Genomic DNA, 16,010 nt, shown 5'->3' on the forward strand with positions numbered 1-16,010 from the left:
AACGAGACGGACAGGGTCCCTGCCCTTGTGAGGGAAATAGACTCTGAACAGTAAATTATTAAAGCAACGTAGTGCTGATGACTAACTGGGGGTTCTGACCTGGGGGTGGGGACAGTGCTTTCAGTACCCCAGCGCGGCAGGTGGGAATTGGAGCAATTTGATCAAGCCTGACCATAGGCTCCTCTGGTCCTGCCCGTAGGGTCCTGTGTTAGGGAGGGGACGCGGTCTTATGTCATAGTCTGAGGATGTCGGGGTCTTGAGGGTCCAGTGCAATGGAGTCCAGCTCCTTCCCTGGACAGATGAGGAAACGGAGAGCCAGGAAGTGTGAAGGATTTGCCCAGGCTCGGGACCCAGCCCGCCTAATCTCCTGGAGCCTGTACCTGGAACTGGCTTTGCTCCCAGGGGAGATAACATGCCTGTCCCCACTCACCCACAAGGGACCCCTGTGGAAGTGGATACAGAACTCGGGCCTCCTGGCTAGGAGCAGCTTCCCACGGAGTCATGCAGGCACCTGGAACACGGACTAGGAGGCTGGCAGGGCCTCTGAGGGGATTTTTCTGGTGCCTCCCCTGTGGCCTCTCTGAGGCTGGAGCAGTCCTGCAGCTGGTGACCCAAGGGTGGGGCAGGGTCCTTGGCCTCCTCCGGCTCAGAGAGCAGCCTCAGGAGTCTTGTTATTTGAATAAACTTTTCATCTTCTATCTGCATAAAGCCCCACCATGCTCAGGGTCCCCGGCATTCCAGTCCCAGATTGGGTTTCTCTCTGGCCCAGCAGCACACACAGTGAATTTTCATATTGGCTCATCCCTCCCTCTCCCTCTCTGGCTTTGAGAAGGCAGGAACCCTCCCCCTGCCCCCACCTCACTTGCCTTCAGGCTCTCAGAGCCAACACTGCAGGCAGAAGTGTGTGTGTGTGTGTGTGTGTATTCAGTGTGTGTGTGTGTGTGTGTGTGTGGATTCAGTGTGTGTGTGTGTGTGGATTCAGTGTGTGTGTGTGTGTGGATTCAGTGTGTGTGTGTGTGTGTGTGGATTCAGCGAAAAGGATGGTGTCTGAGGCACTCAGCTAATGAAATGTGGGGGATCAGGTCTCTGTTTAGCTTTTTTTGTTAGGGTTGGACCACGGTCACTGGCATTTATTAGTGATTGGTTCTTATTAGAACAGCAACTGGTATTTATCAGGCTCTTACCAACAGTCAGGCAGAGTGCCAAACACTTCTCACAGTGTTATTCCGTCCTCACAGCAACTCTTCGAGGTGTGTGCTCCCCCCCCCCCCCCCATTTTATAGATGAAGAAACTGAAGCTTGAGAAGTCATGTTCAGGAGCAGAAGAGCCGGATCTGCTGGTTCAACGTTTGTGATTTTTTTTTTTTCCTTTACAGGGACAGAGAGAAAGAGAAAGAGTCAGAGAGAGAGGGATAGATAGGGACAGACAGGAATGGAGAGAGATGAGAAGCATCAATCATCAGTTTTTCGTTGCGACACCTTAGTTGTTCATTGATTGCTTTCTCATATGTGCCTTGACCGCGGGCCTTCAGCAGACCTAGTAACCCCTTGCTGGAGCTAGCGACCTTGGGTCTAAGCTGGTGAGCATTTTTTTTTTTTTTATTTTGCTCAAGCCAGATGAGCCTGCGCTCAAGCTGGCGACCTCGGGGTCTCGAACCTGGGTCCTCGGCATCCCAGTCCAACGCTCTATCCACTGCGCTACCGCCTGGTCAGGCTCAACATTTGTGTTTTTACTGTTAACCTCCCTCCTGGGACAGAAACTTCTCTGCAGCCTCCTTGCCAATGGGCCATCCAGCCTCTGCTTGCACACCTCCCGTGATGGGGAGCTCTTCACCTCCTAGGGCTACCTGTCCCACACTGAGCATCTTAGATAGAAAGCCCTCTATGGAGTTTGTGTCTGTCTTTGGTGGGTCACTTGAGAACAGGTTCCAGTTTGGCTTTGGTCTGCTATGGCTGGGTTTTCTCAGCATCTATTTTCCCAGGGACTTATCCAACTCTCTTGTCTGGGGAGAAGAGCTAAGTCCTCCCCCTCCTTTCCCTGAGGAGCCCCTACCTGGTACTCAGCCCTCTACAGAGTCATCCATCAGGTACTGAGCGAGATTGATGTTGAAACCCTAAAGGACTTCCATTGATCTGAATGTCTTAGTCAGTGTGATAAGATAAGAAAAAAAAAAGGGTGTGTGTGTAAAAATTCTAGATACCAGGAGAGCAAGACACACTGCTGCCCTTGTGAAGTTCAAAATACTTGCACATCCAGCCTCTCCCTTAGCCCGGTCTCCCCGTGGGAAGTGCAGGCTCAGAGAGACGAGGAACCTCCCACCTGTGGTGCCGTGGAGCAGACAGGCCTTGGTCGGCTGGGGTTTGGTGGCATGCAGTGTGGCGTGCCGTTTTTGGGGCGTTTGCTTTCAGAATCTTCATTGGCATTTCTCTCTCCATTTTTCCTTTCTGATTAGTCAACCTTTGGCGGCCCCGAAAGATTGGACCCCAAGCATGTAGTTGCTGTTCTTGCTTTGCTGGTCTCCATTAATTGGCATGAAACACATCACAGAAACTGCCATTAGCATCGATCAGTGGCCTCTGTGCCTGGTCTGGTGACGGCAGTTGTGTGAGGGAGAAGCTGGTGCACAGAGAATATGAGGCTCGGAGGTGAGGTCACTGAAGCGCCGAGCTGGGGTTTGCTCTGTGTCTGTCTGGCTCCCCGGCCAGGGCTCTCTCTGCGGGCAGGAGGATGGGGAAGTTGAGCAGGTGCACACGGTATGAGGTGGCTGGTCCTGCCATGGCATCTTGCAGCTCTGGGGGTCTCCAGCTGCCCTTGACCCTCCTTTGGATCCTTCATGGTTCTGTTGGCCTGGGGTGTGGCTGTGGCCATGTCAGGGCATGGTGCAGGACACCAGCCTCGGGAGCCAACCTGAGACGTGCTCCTGGGAGCGGAAGGGGTGCCCTCTGTGTGGCAGGCACTGCTCTGGCCCTGGCGGAGGTGTGGGCAGACCGGTCCTGCCCTGGGTGGGGGATGCTGCAGCGGGGTCTTTGCCGCCCTTCTCCACCCTTCCCAGCTTGGGTCTGTGCTCCCAGAGAGCAGGGATGCCTGGGTTCTAGGATCCAGAACAAGCTGCCAACTGTAGGCTGTGGGCACGGGGCCGCTGCCAGGCAGGGAGGGAGGGGCCGGAGGGGATGAGAGGGCTTTTGTTTCCCTCTGTTTGTGTCAAGATGGGAATTGACTTCCTCCCTGCCAGGCAGCCTCGAGGTGTAAAGGAAAGGGCAGTCCAGGCGGCTGGGGCTGCAGTCGGCCTGTTTTGGGCATTTCTCTGGGCCCGCCCTCCAGCCACTGCCTCCCACCCCGGGCCCTCCTGCCTCAGTGCCACCCTTCCCGCCAGACGTGGGTCCCGAGCCGAGGTGAAATACTTGCAACTGAGGACCGCTTTAAAGGCGGCCTTGTGAGCCAGCCCGGCCGCCCCTCTCGGCCAGGCCGCCCCTCTCGGCTGCCGCCTCGCCCAGCCTGGCCTCCGTGATGGGGGGCCCTGCCGACCTCTGCCCTCAGAGCCTCCCTCCCAGGCCCATGCGGCCTCCCACGCGGCCACTGTGGCACCCGAAACTGGACGAGCTTCCACCAGGCGTTGCTCCCTGAGCACGTGTTTCTCGGGCACCCACCTGGGCCAGGTGGGAGCTGGGTGCCTGGAGGCGGCAGAATGAGGTCACTGTCTGCGGGGAGCCCCGTCATCGGGGCCTTTCACGGTGACACAGCCCTTGTAGCGAAGGGTGCCAAGGAGAAGTGGGGACTGCGGTAGCAGAGGCTGTGGGGACAGGACTTGGGGGGGGGGGATCCTGAGGAGGTGACATTCGAGCCTGGGGAGGAAGAGGTGATGTTTGGGCCCAGCCAGAAGGGGGTGGGCTCCGGCAGAGCATTTCAGGACAGAGACCCCAGGACCGGAGCCGGTTTTCCTCTCCGGGCACCAAATTCCCACTGACTCCTTTCTCTCCACGCTGCTCTCATGAGGGGCTGGGCACTGATGGGGCGCTGGGAGCTTGGCTGCTCGTTCCCCATCCGCCCAGCCTCAGTTTCCCCATCTGTCCAGTGGAGAGCTTGGGCTCGATCTCAGAGTCCAGCGCCCTGTTATCCGATGCCGGGAGCTGCCCGTTGGTCGAGTGGGGAATGTCTCCGCAGCGTCAGCGAGTACTCGTGAGTTCTCTCCGAGGACCGTGCAGACCCAGGCCCAGGGTAGAGCAGTGGACAGAGGTGGGCTTGGCTTCACGTCCCAATTTTGCTCTTACCTGTGTGATGTCACTTCACCTCTTCGAGCCCCAGAATCCTCATCTACACAAAGGGTTTAACAGCACATCTGGCTGGGGGTTAAATGAAAGAATGTTGATTCTAATTGTTAGAACAGGGAGCTGCCTCTGTGCCTGGCATCGGGCTAAGTGTTACATGCATTAGCTCATGCCCCAGTTATTATTATAATCATATGCAAATGGAGACTGCAAAACATTGTGATGGAAGAGAAGATGTTTGGGCAGGGCCTTTACAATCTGGCGAAGATTTAGAACTGTGGGAATGAGGGGGAAGGGAATTCCAGATAGAGAGAGCAGCCCAGGTGAGTGCGTGGAGATGAGAAGTACCTGAGTCAGGTAGGAAATGGGCTGGGTGGGACGTGGGAAGGGAAGTGAGACTGAGGTCCTAGTGGGTCTAGGGTCCAATTCAGGGTAACCGTGTTTGTGGGCTGCCGTATTGGGCTGGGTTCAAGCCCCGGTTTGGAGTGTTCTTTTTCACTGGACAGCTGGCTGGCCTTGGACAAGTCACTGGGCCTCACAGCCTCTCATGGAAGTGACACCTGTACCCACCTCGTGGGGCTGTTGCCAGTGTCAAAATCTGGTAAGCGCTCTGCAGACTGCTGGCCCATGTGGCGAGTGCGGGGTGTCATCAGCCTGCCTGTGCCTTTCCAGCTGTGTGGCATTGGGTGGGCTCCTGATCTGCCCCTTGCTTTCGTTTCCTCCTCCGCCCACTGGGATAATGACGAGACCTCTGTCCTCCTGGCCCTGTGATCTCCCACATAACGTCCCTGTAACGGAGCTGGCGCACGGTCAACGGCTGTCTTCATATAGGGCCTTTGGTTGCTGTATTTAAGGGGAGAGGTTTTTTTTGTTAATAACTGGCCCCGGGGCAGGGGTGACCCAGCAGAGGGTCCCTTCAGGGCACCTGAGGCCTGCAGGGAGGGAAACCTCAGGAGGAAAAGGAACAGCATTGTGCACATTCTCTCATTCCTGGGACCCAGCCACAGCCCTCGGGTTGGGCGTAAGCCTCCCTTTCTGGTGAGAAGTCTCTGGGGTGGGTGTGGGGAGTCTTATTGCTCAATGGGGGCAGTGTCTCCCCTGCGGGGGTGGCGCTGGCTCCAGATCGCTGCCTCTGGCCTCGCTGTGGGCTTTCCTCCCATTCCTACTATGTGCCAGGCCTTGTCCCAGATGTGGTGGGTACTGCCGGGGGGAGTCAGGCAGGGAGCATGCCTTGACCCATTGTGGATGAGCAGGGGGTTTGTGGGGGCAGGGGGGCAGCCATCAGCCTGGAGAATTCCTGGGTGGTGGGCTGAGGAAGGAGCCTGTGCAGGACCCCATGCACGGAAAGGCAGTCAGTGTCCTGGGGCATTCTGGGGAGCCCAGGGGCAGTGGGAGCCATAGAAGGCTTTTGAGCTGGGGAGGTTGGTTCAAGGGGGAGGATCAGAGGGAAAGGGGGTAGAAATTTGGTGGCTGTGGCAGGCGTCACATAGGAGTGGCCTGCCTGGGGGGGGGGGCAGTGGCGGTCGGTTTAGTACGGACTGAGCTGTACTGGTCCTGAACTACGAAGCCCACTTCACACTGGCCTTGTGTCAGGGAGCAAGACACGGAAGGAGAGGAGATTCCTCTTGGGCCCAGAAGTGAGGTCCCAGGGACTTGCCATTGTCCTGCTGGTGCTCTGAGCACACCCCTTCTTCAGGGCACACTCATGAGGTGACCTTGGCTCAGTCCCTCGCCCTCCCTCAGTGCTGTTCCCCTTCTGGACAAGGACTGGCCGGAGCGGGGGGCATTAGCTCCGCAGAGTTCTGGCTGCTGGTGCAGGCTCTTCTCACAGGTGGGCTGCCCTTCCCCTTCCCTTGCTGGCTGATGGAGCCTGTCATTACCCCCCTCCACCGGGCTTTTCCCCTGATTACCGGTCCCGAGCAGGAGCCCTGTCAGCCTTTCTGACAGCAGCCACCCACTGGGCCAGTGCTGCATGGAGCCCCTGCCCCCAGAGGCTGGCTGTCTGGAAGATGGGGGTGAGATGGATTTGCCAAACGCTGGCTCCCAGCAAGACTGTTCTGGGTGTATGTCATTTACAAGCTGTCTTTCCCTAGAGAAATCACTTACCCTCTGAGTCTCAGTGTCCTACTCTGTGGGGACAATGCGTGAAAAATGCCTATAAACATGTAACACCGTCCTGGGTACAGAGGTGCGGAACAAACAGCTGCTGCTACTGTGTGTTAATAGTCTTTAACAGAGGCGGTCAAGTAGAAGGGCCCTTGGCTAGGCACCAGGGGCCAGGCAAGTGGACCATGCTCTGCGGGGACCTGCCGTGTGACCCCAGGACAGTGTCAGCACCTCTGAAGACTTCAGGCTTTCGCTGTTCTCCCAGGGTGATACTTTGAACAATTCTGCGCCATAGGGAAAGGGAGTCCTGCCCCACTCTGTCTCTGCTGTTCCTTTAGCTCTGGGGTGAGCTGCTCTGCAGTGGGTGGGCATGGTGTCCTGGCTGCCCCCCACCCTTCCACCCCTCCCCTCCCATTTCCACCCTGGCCCTGCTCTCTGGTGCCCTAGGAACTAGGCAGGCAGGTTCTGGGCCTGCCCCGCCCGACAGGGGACTGCCTGCCTGGTTTCAGTCAGCAATCTCTCAGCCCTGAAACCGGGCCGGGCCGGGCCTGGTGGCGAGGTGTGTCTCTGGAGCCCACTGGAGGGACCGGATGAGCCAGCAGCAGGTCTGGCTCAGTGCCCTCAGCTCAGGCCAGTGTAGGGCTGAAGTCCCCAGGGTTAGCACAAGGCTGATGTGGTCTCAGCTGGAGATCTTCCCCTTCATCCTGGCACCCCACGGTCGGCGTGGAGGGGGTCCTGAGCCTGGGCTCACTCAGATCCTGCCTCGGCCACTACCCAGCTGGGTGTCGGGGAGGGTGTCAGTTCTCGGTCACAGTCTCCTTGTCTGGAATGTTCCTCCAATATGACACCACCTGCCCTGGGGTTGACTGGACGGTTTGGGGGGATGATTTGCATAAGAGGTTTAGCTCAGGTGTGGCATGTGCCGGGCTCCGGGAGGGCCACGAGAAACCAAGTGCCTTCGCTGTCGTTCTAGACTCAGGGTCTTACTGTCCCAGGTCCATTCTCCGAGGACCTTGCCCTCCTTTCTCCCATTCTCAGCTCAGCAAGTATTTTCTCCTCCCTGAGCCTCAGTTTCCCTATGCAAACCATGTGCTTAGTACCCCATCTTCCATCATAGGGTCTCCAGGGAGCGTCAGGCCACCCTCGGGCCGCCCCAGTTCTTGCCCAGCCTCTGCTATCTGCGTGCAGGAAGTAGTGTGATCCTCACCGTTGTCAGTCTGGAAAATCAGAGATTAATGTCCTTCCGGCTGTTTTGGTTGCTGTTGGTGCCAGTCCCAGGGACGAGGGGGACAGGGGGATGGTGGTTGTTCGGCCTCTGCTTCAAGGGCTTTTCCCTAGGTTAGAAGGACCTTGGACAAGAGGCACTGCAGGGGAGCTCCCAATCGTGAACGTGCCTTCTCCATGTTGTCAGGACAAAGTGCTCTCCTCTCCTCAGCTCGTAGATCTTCCTATAGCCTGTCAGACATATGCTGCTGTGCCACAGCCACACGGCCAGTAGGTGACAGAGCTAGGACTTGAACCAGAGCTTGTGTGACCAGAGGAGATGGTGCTGAGTCCCCCCCCCCTTCTGTCCAGCTAGGTCGGGCGGGGGGGATTGTGGTCAGCTCTCACTCAGAGTTGACTCACCAGCAGCTCAGAGGAGGTGCTGAGGCCAGCATCCTGGTCAGCTCCTGGGGCCAGCACAACACTGATTAGATTGTCATTGAGATTTTAGATCAGCTGAGCTGACAGGGACCCACCCACCCAGTCTATAATTAGAACAGTTTGAGGCCCAGAGAAGATGAACAAGTAAGGATCAGTAGGTGTGAAGGTTCCCTGCTAGCTCTGACCAGATGGGGTAATGGAGACCCTAGACCAGGGGTCCCCAAACTACGGCCCGCGGGCCACATGCGGCCCCCTGAGGCCATTTATCCGGCCCCGCCGCACTTCCGGAAGGGGCATCTCTTTCATTGGTGGTCAATGAGAGGAGCATAGTTCCCATTGAAATACTGGTCAGTTTGTTGATTTAAATTTACTTGTTCTTTATTTTAAATATTGTATTTGTCCCCCCCCCCCTTTTTTTTTACTTTAAAATAAGATCTGTGCAGTGTGCATAGGGATTTGTTTATAGTTTTTTTTATAGTCTGGCCCTCCAATGGTCTGAGGGACAGTGAACTGGCCCCCTGTGTAAAAAGTTTGGGGATCCCTGCCCTAGACTTCAGTGCTGGCTCTGACAGTATAGTCAATAGTGTGACCTTGGGAAAGTCACTCTGCCTCTCTGAACCTCAGTTTCCTCATCTGTAAAATGGGGACAGTACGGTCAGCTTTACCAGCCTCTTGGGGCCAGGCAAAGACCCAGCAAGAAAGCGTAAGGTGGGGCTGTGGGAGTTCCATGTGCTGTGGCATGAGAGGCCGGAGGGGGAGGGGGCCTAGGCGTGAGCACAGGTTTGAAACCACCTCTTTCCCTTCCAGGCTGTGTCCTTCAGTAAGTCAGCAGGTCTCCCTGAGCCTCAGTTTCTTTATCTGTAAAGCGGGCATAACAGTAGCTGTTCACATTTGCTGTTGAACATGCATATGTTCTCGGAGGATAACACACCTGGTAACCTCTGGGTGGTCTGGGGGCAGAGTTAGGAGGACTGGCTGGTGAGAAGGCCCCTCTGAGTCAACCCGAGTCACAGGCTTTGGAGGCAGGGTTCTAGGCATCTGGGGGCAGAGCCATCCTAAAATCTAGAGATTTAAGATACAAGATCCCTTACTCAACCAGCTCACTGAAAGGCTTGACTCCAAAACAAATTGTGTGTGTGTGTGTTTTGCCCTGGCCCCCACAATCTGGGAGGTGGCCTCTGTGAAGCCAGCTGAAGCCCACTACCCTCATACTGCAGACATGATGTGGAGATGGAGGCCCCGGGTGGGCAGCGGCTCCCTGCGGTCCCAGAGTGCAGTGGTGGCCTGGCCCTCAGGCCCCCACAATCTGGGAGGTGGCCTCTGTGAAGCCAGCTGGAGCCCACTACCCTCATACTGCAGACATGATGTGGAGATGGAGGCCCCGGGTGGGCAGCGGCTCCCTGCGGTCCCAGAGCGCAGTGGTGGCCTGGCCCTCAGGCCCCCACAATCTGGGAGGTGGCCTCTGTGAAGCCAGCTGGAGCCCACTACCCTCATACTGCAGACATGATGTGGAGATGGAGGCCCCGGGTGGGCAGCGGCTCCCTGCGGTCCCAGAGCGCAGTGGTGGCCTGGCCCTCAGGCCCCCACAATCTGGGAGGTGGCCTCTGTGAAGCCAGCTGGAGCCCACTACCCTCATACTGCAGACATGATGTGGAGATGGAGGCCCCGGGTGGGCAGTGGCTCCCTGCGGTCCCAGAGCGCAGTGGTGGCCTGGCCCTCAGGCCCCCACAATCTGGGAGGTGGCCTCTGTGAAGCCAGCTGGAGCCCACTACCCTCATACTGCAGACAGGATGTGGAGATGGAGGCCCCGGGTGGGCAGTGGCTCCCTGCGGTCCCAGAGCGCAGTGGTGGCCTGGCCCTCAGGCCCCCACAATCTGGGAGGTGGCCTTTGTGAAGCCAGCTGGAGCCCACTACCCTCATACTGCAGACATGATGTGGAGATGGAGGCCCCGGGTGGGCAGCGGCTCCCTGCGGTCCCAGAGCGCAGTGGTGGCCTGGCCCTCAGGGCCGCTCCCAGAATTCACGGGCTGCCCTCTTGTTGGGCTGATGAGAGACTCAGGACTCCTCCGGGGGTCTCTTCCTGTGACAGCCTACGGAACTGCACGTGAGGTTTGTGCTGACTGACAGAGGCAAGTGACCTTTCGTGAGCCACAAAGCTTTCTGAGCCTTGGTTCACACACCTGTAAAATGGAGGGCTTTATTTGCCGTAATCTCTTCTGGGGCCATTTGAAGAATCTGAGTGTGTGTGTGGGGCCCTCCTAATCCTGTGGGAGGTGCTGGCAGGGGCACACAAAAGGGGGTAGCGATTGGCTCTGGGCACTAGAAGAGGCAGAAGATCATGCCAGGGGACCCTGCCAAGGTCCCCCAGGCTGGGAACCTGGATGCCAGGGTGTCCCTTGCACACACCTGGCCTGCCTGCCCCATCCCCCCACCTTTGCCTGTGCTGTCCTTCCTCCTCCGGGGCTTTCCTCTGTCTGATCTTTGTTGAGGACTTACCCCCCATTATCATTCTTATTATTTTCTGATTATTTTCTTGGTTCTTTTTTTTTTAAGTCTTTATTAGATTTTTTTTTCAAACTACAGAAGTTATACCTGCTAATGAAAACATTCGTCTCTTACATGCTTGTTGTAGGCTGGGCACTGTTCTGATTAATAGCAATATCTATGGAGGTCTGAACTGTGAACACTTCGTGGGCTGTCCTCGACCTGCGGAGCACTGTGAATGGATTCCGTTATGCCCATTTTACAGATGGGGAGCTTGAGGCTCCGAGAGAGAGCTGGGCAGCGGCAGGGCTGGGGTCTGGCAGAACTGCGATTCCGACGCCCACCCTGTGCTCCTCCCAGCAGGCTGGGAGCCTGGGGCTGGAAGGTGGCCCTCTCAGCCCCCCTGCTTTCCCCTCCAGCAGCACCTGGGGCTGAGTCTGCGGGAGAAGGGAGGGAGGCTGGATGAGAAGGTGTGGAAGGCAGGTGAGGCTGGAAGGCGGCTCTCTCAGCCCCCCTGCTTTCCCCTCCAGCAGCACCTGGGGCTGAGTCTGCGGGAGAAGGGAGGGAGGCTGGATGAGAAGGTGTGGAAGGCAGGTGGGGCTGGAAGGCGGCCCTCTCAGCCCCCCTGCTTTCTCCTCCAGCAGCACCTGGGGCTGAGTCTACGGGAGAAGGGAGGGAGGCTGGATGAGAAGGTGTGGAAGGCAGGTGAGGCTGGAAGGCGGCTCTCTCAGCCCCCCTGCTTTCTCCTCCAGCAGCACCTGGGGCTGAGTCTACGGGAGAAGGGAGGGAGGCTGGATGAGAAGGTGTGGAAGGCAGGTGAGGCCAGCACACACCCTTGGAGGGCTCTGCCCTAGCATCTCTGTAGCTCCCAGCAGCAACCAGATCCTTACAACTAGCCTGGGTCGCCCAGTTCCTGGGCCGAGGATCCCCGGGGTTGGCCTTGTTCCTGCAGATGGGGCCACAGCCTGCTTCCTTTCTGCCCTCTGGGCCAGGGGGATGCCCTGTGGAGCCCTGCGAACAGTAGTCAGAGCCAGGGCCAGGGAGGAGTGAGCAGGCTGCGGCTTGAACCCTGCGAGCCTCAGTCTGGCTATGCGACCTCAGGTGAGACCCTCACCCTCTCTGGCTGAGCCCCCTTTATGGTTGTGAGCCTTGATCTTGGAGATCTCAAATCCTTGGTGAGTGGCATCCCCAGAGGCTGTGGGAAGAAGAGGGAAAAGCTGGTGTGGGCAGGTGTGGAAGAGAGAGGAGCGTCAGAGGCCTCGGGGACCACCCATGGACACTCAGACGGGGACACTAAAGTGGGAATTCAAGTGTAAAATCCCTGTGGCCGCTCCAGGGAGGGAACGCCTGCAGGGACGCAGGAAGGGAAAGTGGGGTGCTGAGCAGATTTGTAGGGAGGGGCTGCCGGGGTCCTCCCCCTCCAGTAGCATCTGGCCAGACAAGGGGACGCTGCTCAGGGATTCTCCCTGCCAACTCTTTGTCCTTGGAGGGGGCTGGACCCCGCCCCCTCCTGCCTCTCCTCTGCCTTCTCCGTGACACTTCCTTTGGACCAGGCACGTGGCAGTTCCTCCCAAGCTGTTAGGACATTTCTCAAGAATGTGCTTGGGGTTACTTCTGCCAACAAGCCACCTGGGCCCTTACCCCCACGGTCTTCCCTTTCCAGCGCTTCCTTTGCTGCCAAACTTAGGCAAGTGCCCAGCTCCCTGGCGATGCCACCTCTTAGTCCTTAACCCCTTGGGGAGTGCCATTGCCCCAACCTTCCCCTAGCCTTTCCCCATCCTGTGGGGCCTGGTGCAGAGCAGGCACCGGAACCGTTTGGAGAACGGACGCCTCCCTTCCTCAGTACCTGCCTCTGCCAGGTCACGGGTGAGCTAAGGGATCCAATGATGACCAACAGGACACCACGCTCACCCACTTGGGGTTTGCAGTCCTTCCTTAGACGGAGGCGGGCATCCCAATCTGTTTGGCTCCCTAGTTGGGAGACCAAGGCTGAGCGGTGAGAGATCCCACACTCTTCCGTCTGTTTGGTTCTGCAATTTTAGGAACAAAGGGTTTATCGAGAACAGATCAGATTTGTACAGTTCCGGAGTTCGGATAGCAAGGCATGCCTGTAAGTGCTGTTGGCTGGGATGGGGTTGTGGCTGCTGCAGTCTGTTTGTGGGAGCGGGGCACATAGGCCTGCCTCCTCTTTTCTGGCTCCACTGAGAGAGCCCCCCCCCACCTCCAGTTTCTGCCGGTACCCTCTCCCCTCTCCACCATCCACTCTCTGCTTGGTGACGTCTCTCCTAGTCCTCTTATTCTCCATTCCTGGACCCTGGTCCCACGATCTCACTTGATTAACATGAGGGGCTAACAAAGAATTTTATCCTCGCCCCCCCCCAGCCTGTCCTGACCCCTCTCAGCCCAGAGGTTTCAGGCCTGTCGGCCTTATCTTTGCCTTCTGGCTCTGTCTGGGTCCCCTCCTTTTGGTTGTCACTTCCTCGGCCTCTGCTGGCTTCCTCTTCAACCCACAGCCCCGCCCACCGTGGGCCTCCGTGTCTCCGTCCCTCCGTGGAGTGGTGCCTGGGCCTTCACCTGGCTGACCTTGCCCTTCCCGTCTTCTTCCCTGGTCCAGCCTTATAAACCGCGCCTGGCTGTGATGTCTGGCCTTCGCTGACCCAGCAGCTGAGACCCTGGTTCGGCTTCCTCCTGGACTGGGTCTCCCCGAGGGTCAGGGCAGATTCTAGCCCTTCTAGAAATATTGCTTCGTCTGAGGCTGGGTGCTCCAGGGCCGGGTCATGCCTCCAGAGCCATGGCTGAAGGACCCTCAAGATCAGAGGGCCCAAGCCTACCCATCCTGCATACTGGGAGAGTGTCCACTGGGAGTCAGGCTGCTTGGGACAAAAGCCCAGACCAAGCTTGTGTGGGCTGACCGCGGAGAACCAAGCTCTCCTGTTCTGGGACGGGAGCCTCCTCATCCCTAAAATGGGAAAACAATAGCCTTGACTCCCTAAGGCTTTCCCTAGGAATTCTTTGGAATCGTGCATGTAAAACTTGCCCACCCACTGGCTTGGGTTAACAATCAATGGTAACCATTATGATGATTACAGGATGTATCAACATTATTGTTATCTAGGATGCTTTTTTCTCTATTTGGCCCCAATTCATTACTCCCATCTCCCCCGCCGCCAATTTTGCCTCATCATTTTTCAAAATAATTCCCATGGTCTTTGAGAGAGTTCTGGTTGTTTATGGTTTTTAAAAAATAGGCATTTAAAGCAAATTCCTCATTTGTTCTTCTCATCTTCTCCCCCAAAATAGAATCTGGACAGACATGACCTCATTCCAGGAAAGGGGAGCACAGACAGGGCCATGCCTGTGGATGGGGTTCCATGGGCTGAACTGCCCCCAGGGGGAGTGGAGGGAGTGGCTTGCTTGAGACCCCAGGTGGGGGATGTGGCACATGCTTTTAGCCTTCTTCCCCGGCCACTACCTCCAGGCTGCGCTCCGGGACTAGATCCCCACTCTACTGCTTGCTCGCTGTGTGACCTTGTGCCAAAGACTTAACCTCCTCTCAGTTTCCTCCTCTGTAAAGTGGGGTGACCGAGCCCTGCTTTGCAGACCTATTGAGAGGATTACATGAAATGCTGTCCTCGTCAGGTGCCTGGTGCCCGACCAGCCATGGGAGGGACAGCATCACGTCAGCCCCTTCTCCTTTGAGACAGGACCAGGTCTTTGAAACCTGGAACCCAAGACTGTCAAAGACAGCAGGGCCTGTCCATTATTGAGCCCAGTCCTCTCAGCAAGCAGGGGGAAACTGAGGCCCAGAAAGGCTGTTGTGCAGTGGGCCGGCACGCTCATCCGGTCGGGACTCAGCATCAGACAGACTCTCCTGAGGGGGAGGCCCCTTGTCACGGGCCACAGCCCTCTCTAGACCTCAGTTTCTTCACCCAGCGTGTGCTGGGCCTGCCCTGGGGGCCACGGGGTTCACCTGCGCTGTTCAGAAACGGCTTTAGCAGAAGGGAGGGCAAACAGCCAGTGCAAGCTAAAAGTTTAACTTGGTAGATGAGTCAATTTTAGAATATTTATTTTTTATTGTGAAAAGAATCCTGCCTGTAAAATAACTCAAATGCAATAAACGTGAATGAAGCAGAAGACGGAATGGACTCTGCCCTCCTCCTTTCCACACCCGGAGGCCCCGCTCTGCAGTCTGGGGCGTGGCCTGCTGACCTCTTCCCATGACTCTCCAGGCACACATAATTTATATGCACACACGGGGATAACCTTAAATGAGAAGATGTTCAGCACGTGATTCTGGAGCTTGCTCTGCTTTATGTGACAGCGCGTGGACATCTTCCCTTTGTTGATTCACATATACCTGTAGACACCCCTTTTGTCTTCTTACTTACATCCTCATAATAGTGCCCCCAGCCCCCAGCCACCCTCCAAAAAGGCCGCCCCATTTCCAGCCCCCCAGCCCAGGGTAAGGTGCCTGTTCCTCCACACCCTGGTCTGCTGGGGAAAATGGAATTCCACCTCTGTTTGCATTTGGGGGCAGCTGAGGCCGAGTGTCTTCTCACTTGTCTCTTGGTTCCTTGTAACCTGTCTGTCTGGGGTCATTGCCCATTTCCCTATCCGGAGGTTCGCCCAGGCCTGTGCAGGAAATACACAATTCTGCCCAGAAAAGCAATGCCGACAAAGGCAAACAATTATATAAGCAGGAATTTGGGGCGTTGTGGACGCCCCTCCCCGGGGCATGTAGATAACCATGACGACCTCACGTTTCTGTGTGTCCTTCCCTTCCAGAGAAAACCGGAAAGATCCTGACGGAATTCCTTCATTTTTACGAGGACCAGTATGGCGTCGCCCTCTTCAACAGCATGCGCCACGAGATCGAGGGCACCGGGCTGCCGCAGGCGCAGCTGCTCTGGAGGAAGGTGAGAGGCGCTGAGTCGGGCACAGGGCAGATTCTGGCCGAGCTCTGACACCCACTCACCCTGTGCTCTCGAGCAAGTGACTTTCTTCTCAGGGCCTCAGTTTCCCATTGGTGTTATGATGGTCTCTATGGGCCTCACCCAGCTTCTGATTAGACAGATGACCTGGCAGTGTTGTCTAGCCCCTTCATAACTGTGGATGAGTGCCCCCCCCCCCTCCAGAGCTGGGGCTCTGGAGTTATCTTGACAGGACTGGCAAGTTAAATCCTTCTCTTACTGGCTGTTTGCCTGTGAGCAAATGATCTCACCTCCTGGAGCCTCAGTTTACTCCTCTGCAAAATGGGACCAGCCCATCTTCTGCACACGATGGTTGTAAGGATTAAAGAGTTAAGTCAGCCAGGTGTTTGGAGCAGGGAAGGTGTTTGGTTAGTGCTGGCTGACACTGTCGTCATCACTGGCCTTGTCATTGTCCCGTTGTTAGTAGTAGGGTTGTGTTTGTCCAGTGAGGGACTAGAAGCTCCCTTCGAGGTGATGGGGCCAAAGTCATAAAAGAGGGACGGCGGCTGGAAGCTTGTGGTCTGGTGGAAAGAACTCGGG

At 56.8% G+C, this 16,010-nt stretch overlaps 1 protein-coding gene across 2 annotated transcripts in view; it reads left to right on the plus strand.

Annotated features, from left to right (window-relative positions):
• NIBAN2 (niban apoptosis regulator 2) overlaps window positions 1-16,010 on the plus strand; it is a 52,810-nt gene that overhangs the window by 15,496 nt on the left and 21,304 nt on the right. For both annotated transcript variants that reach the window (XM_066367109.1, XM_066367108.1), the window contains exon 2: window positions 15,286-15,416. In XM_066367109.1, the coding sequence (XP_066223206.1) occupies window positions 15,286-15,416 (131 nt within the window). The remainder of the gene's footprint in view (window positions 1-15,285; window positions 15,417-16,010) is intronic.

Source organism: Saccopteryx leptura, chromosome 2, assembly GCF_036850995.1.
Source record: "Saccopteryx leptura isolate mSacLep1 chromosome 2, mSacLep1_pri_phased_curated, whole genome shotgun sequence".
In the NCBI taxonomy this organism is placed as follows: Eukaryota; Metazoa; Chordata; class Mammalia; order Chiroptera; family Emballonuridae; genus Saccopteryx; species Saccopteryx leptura.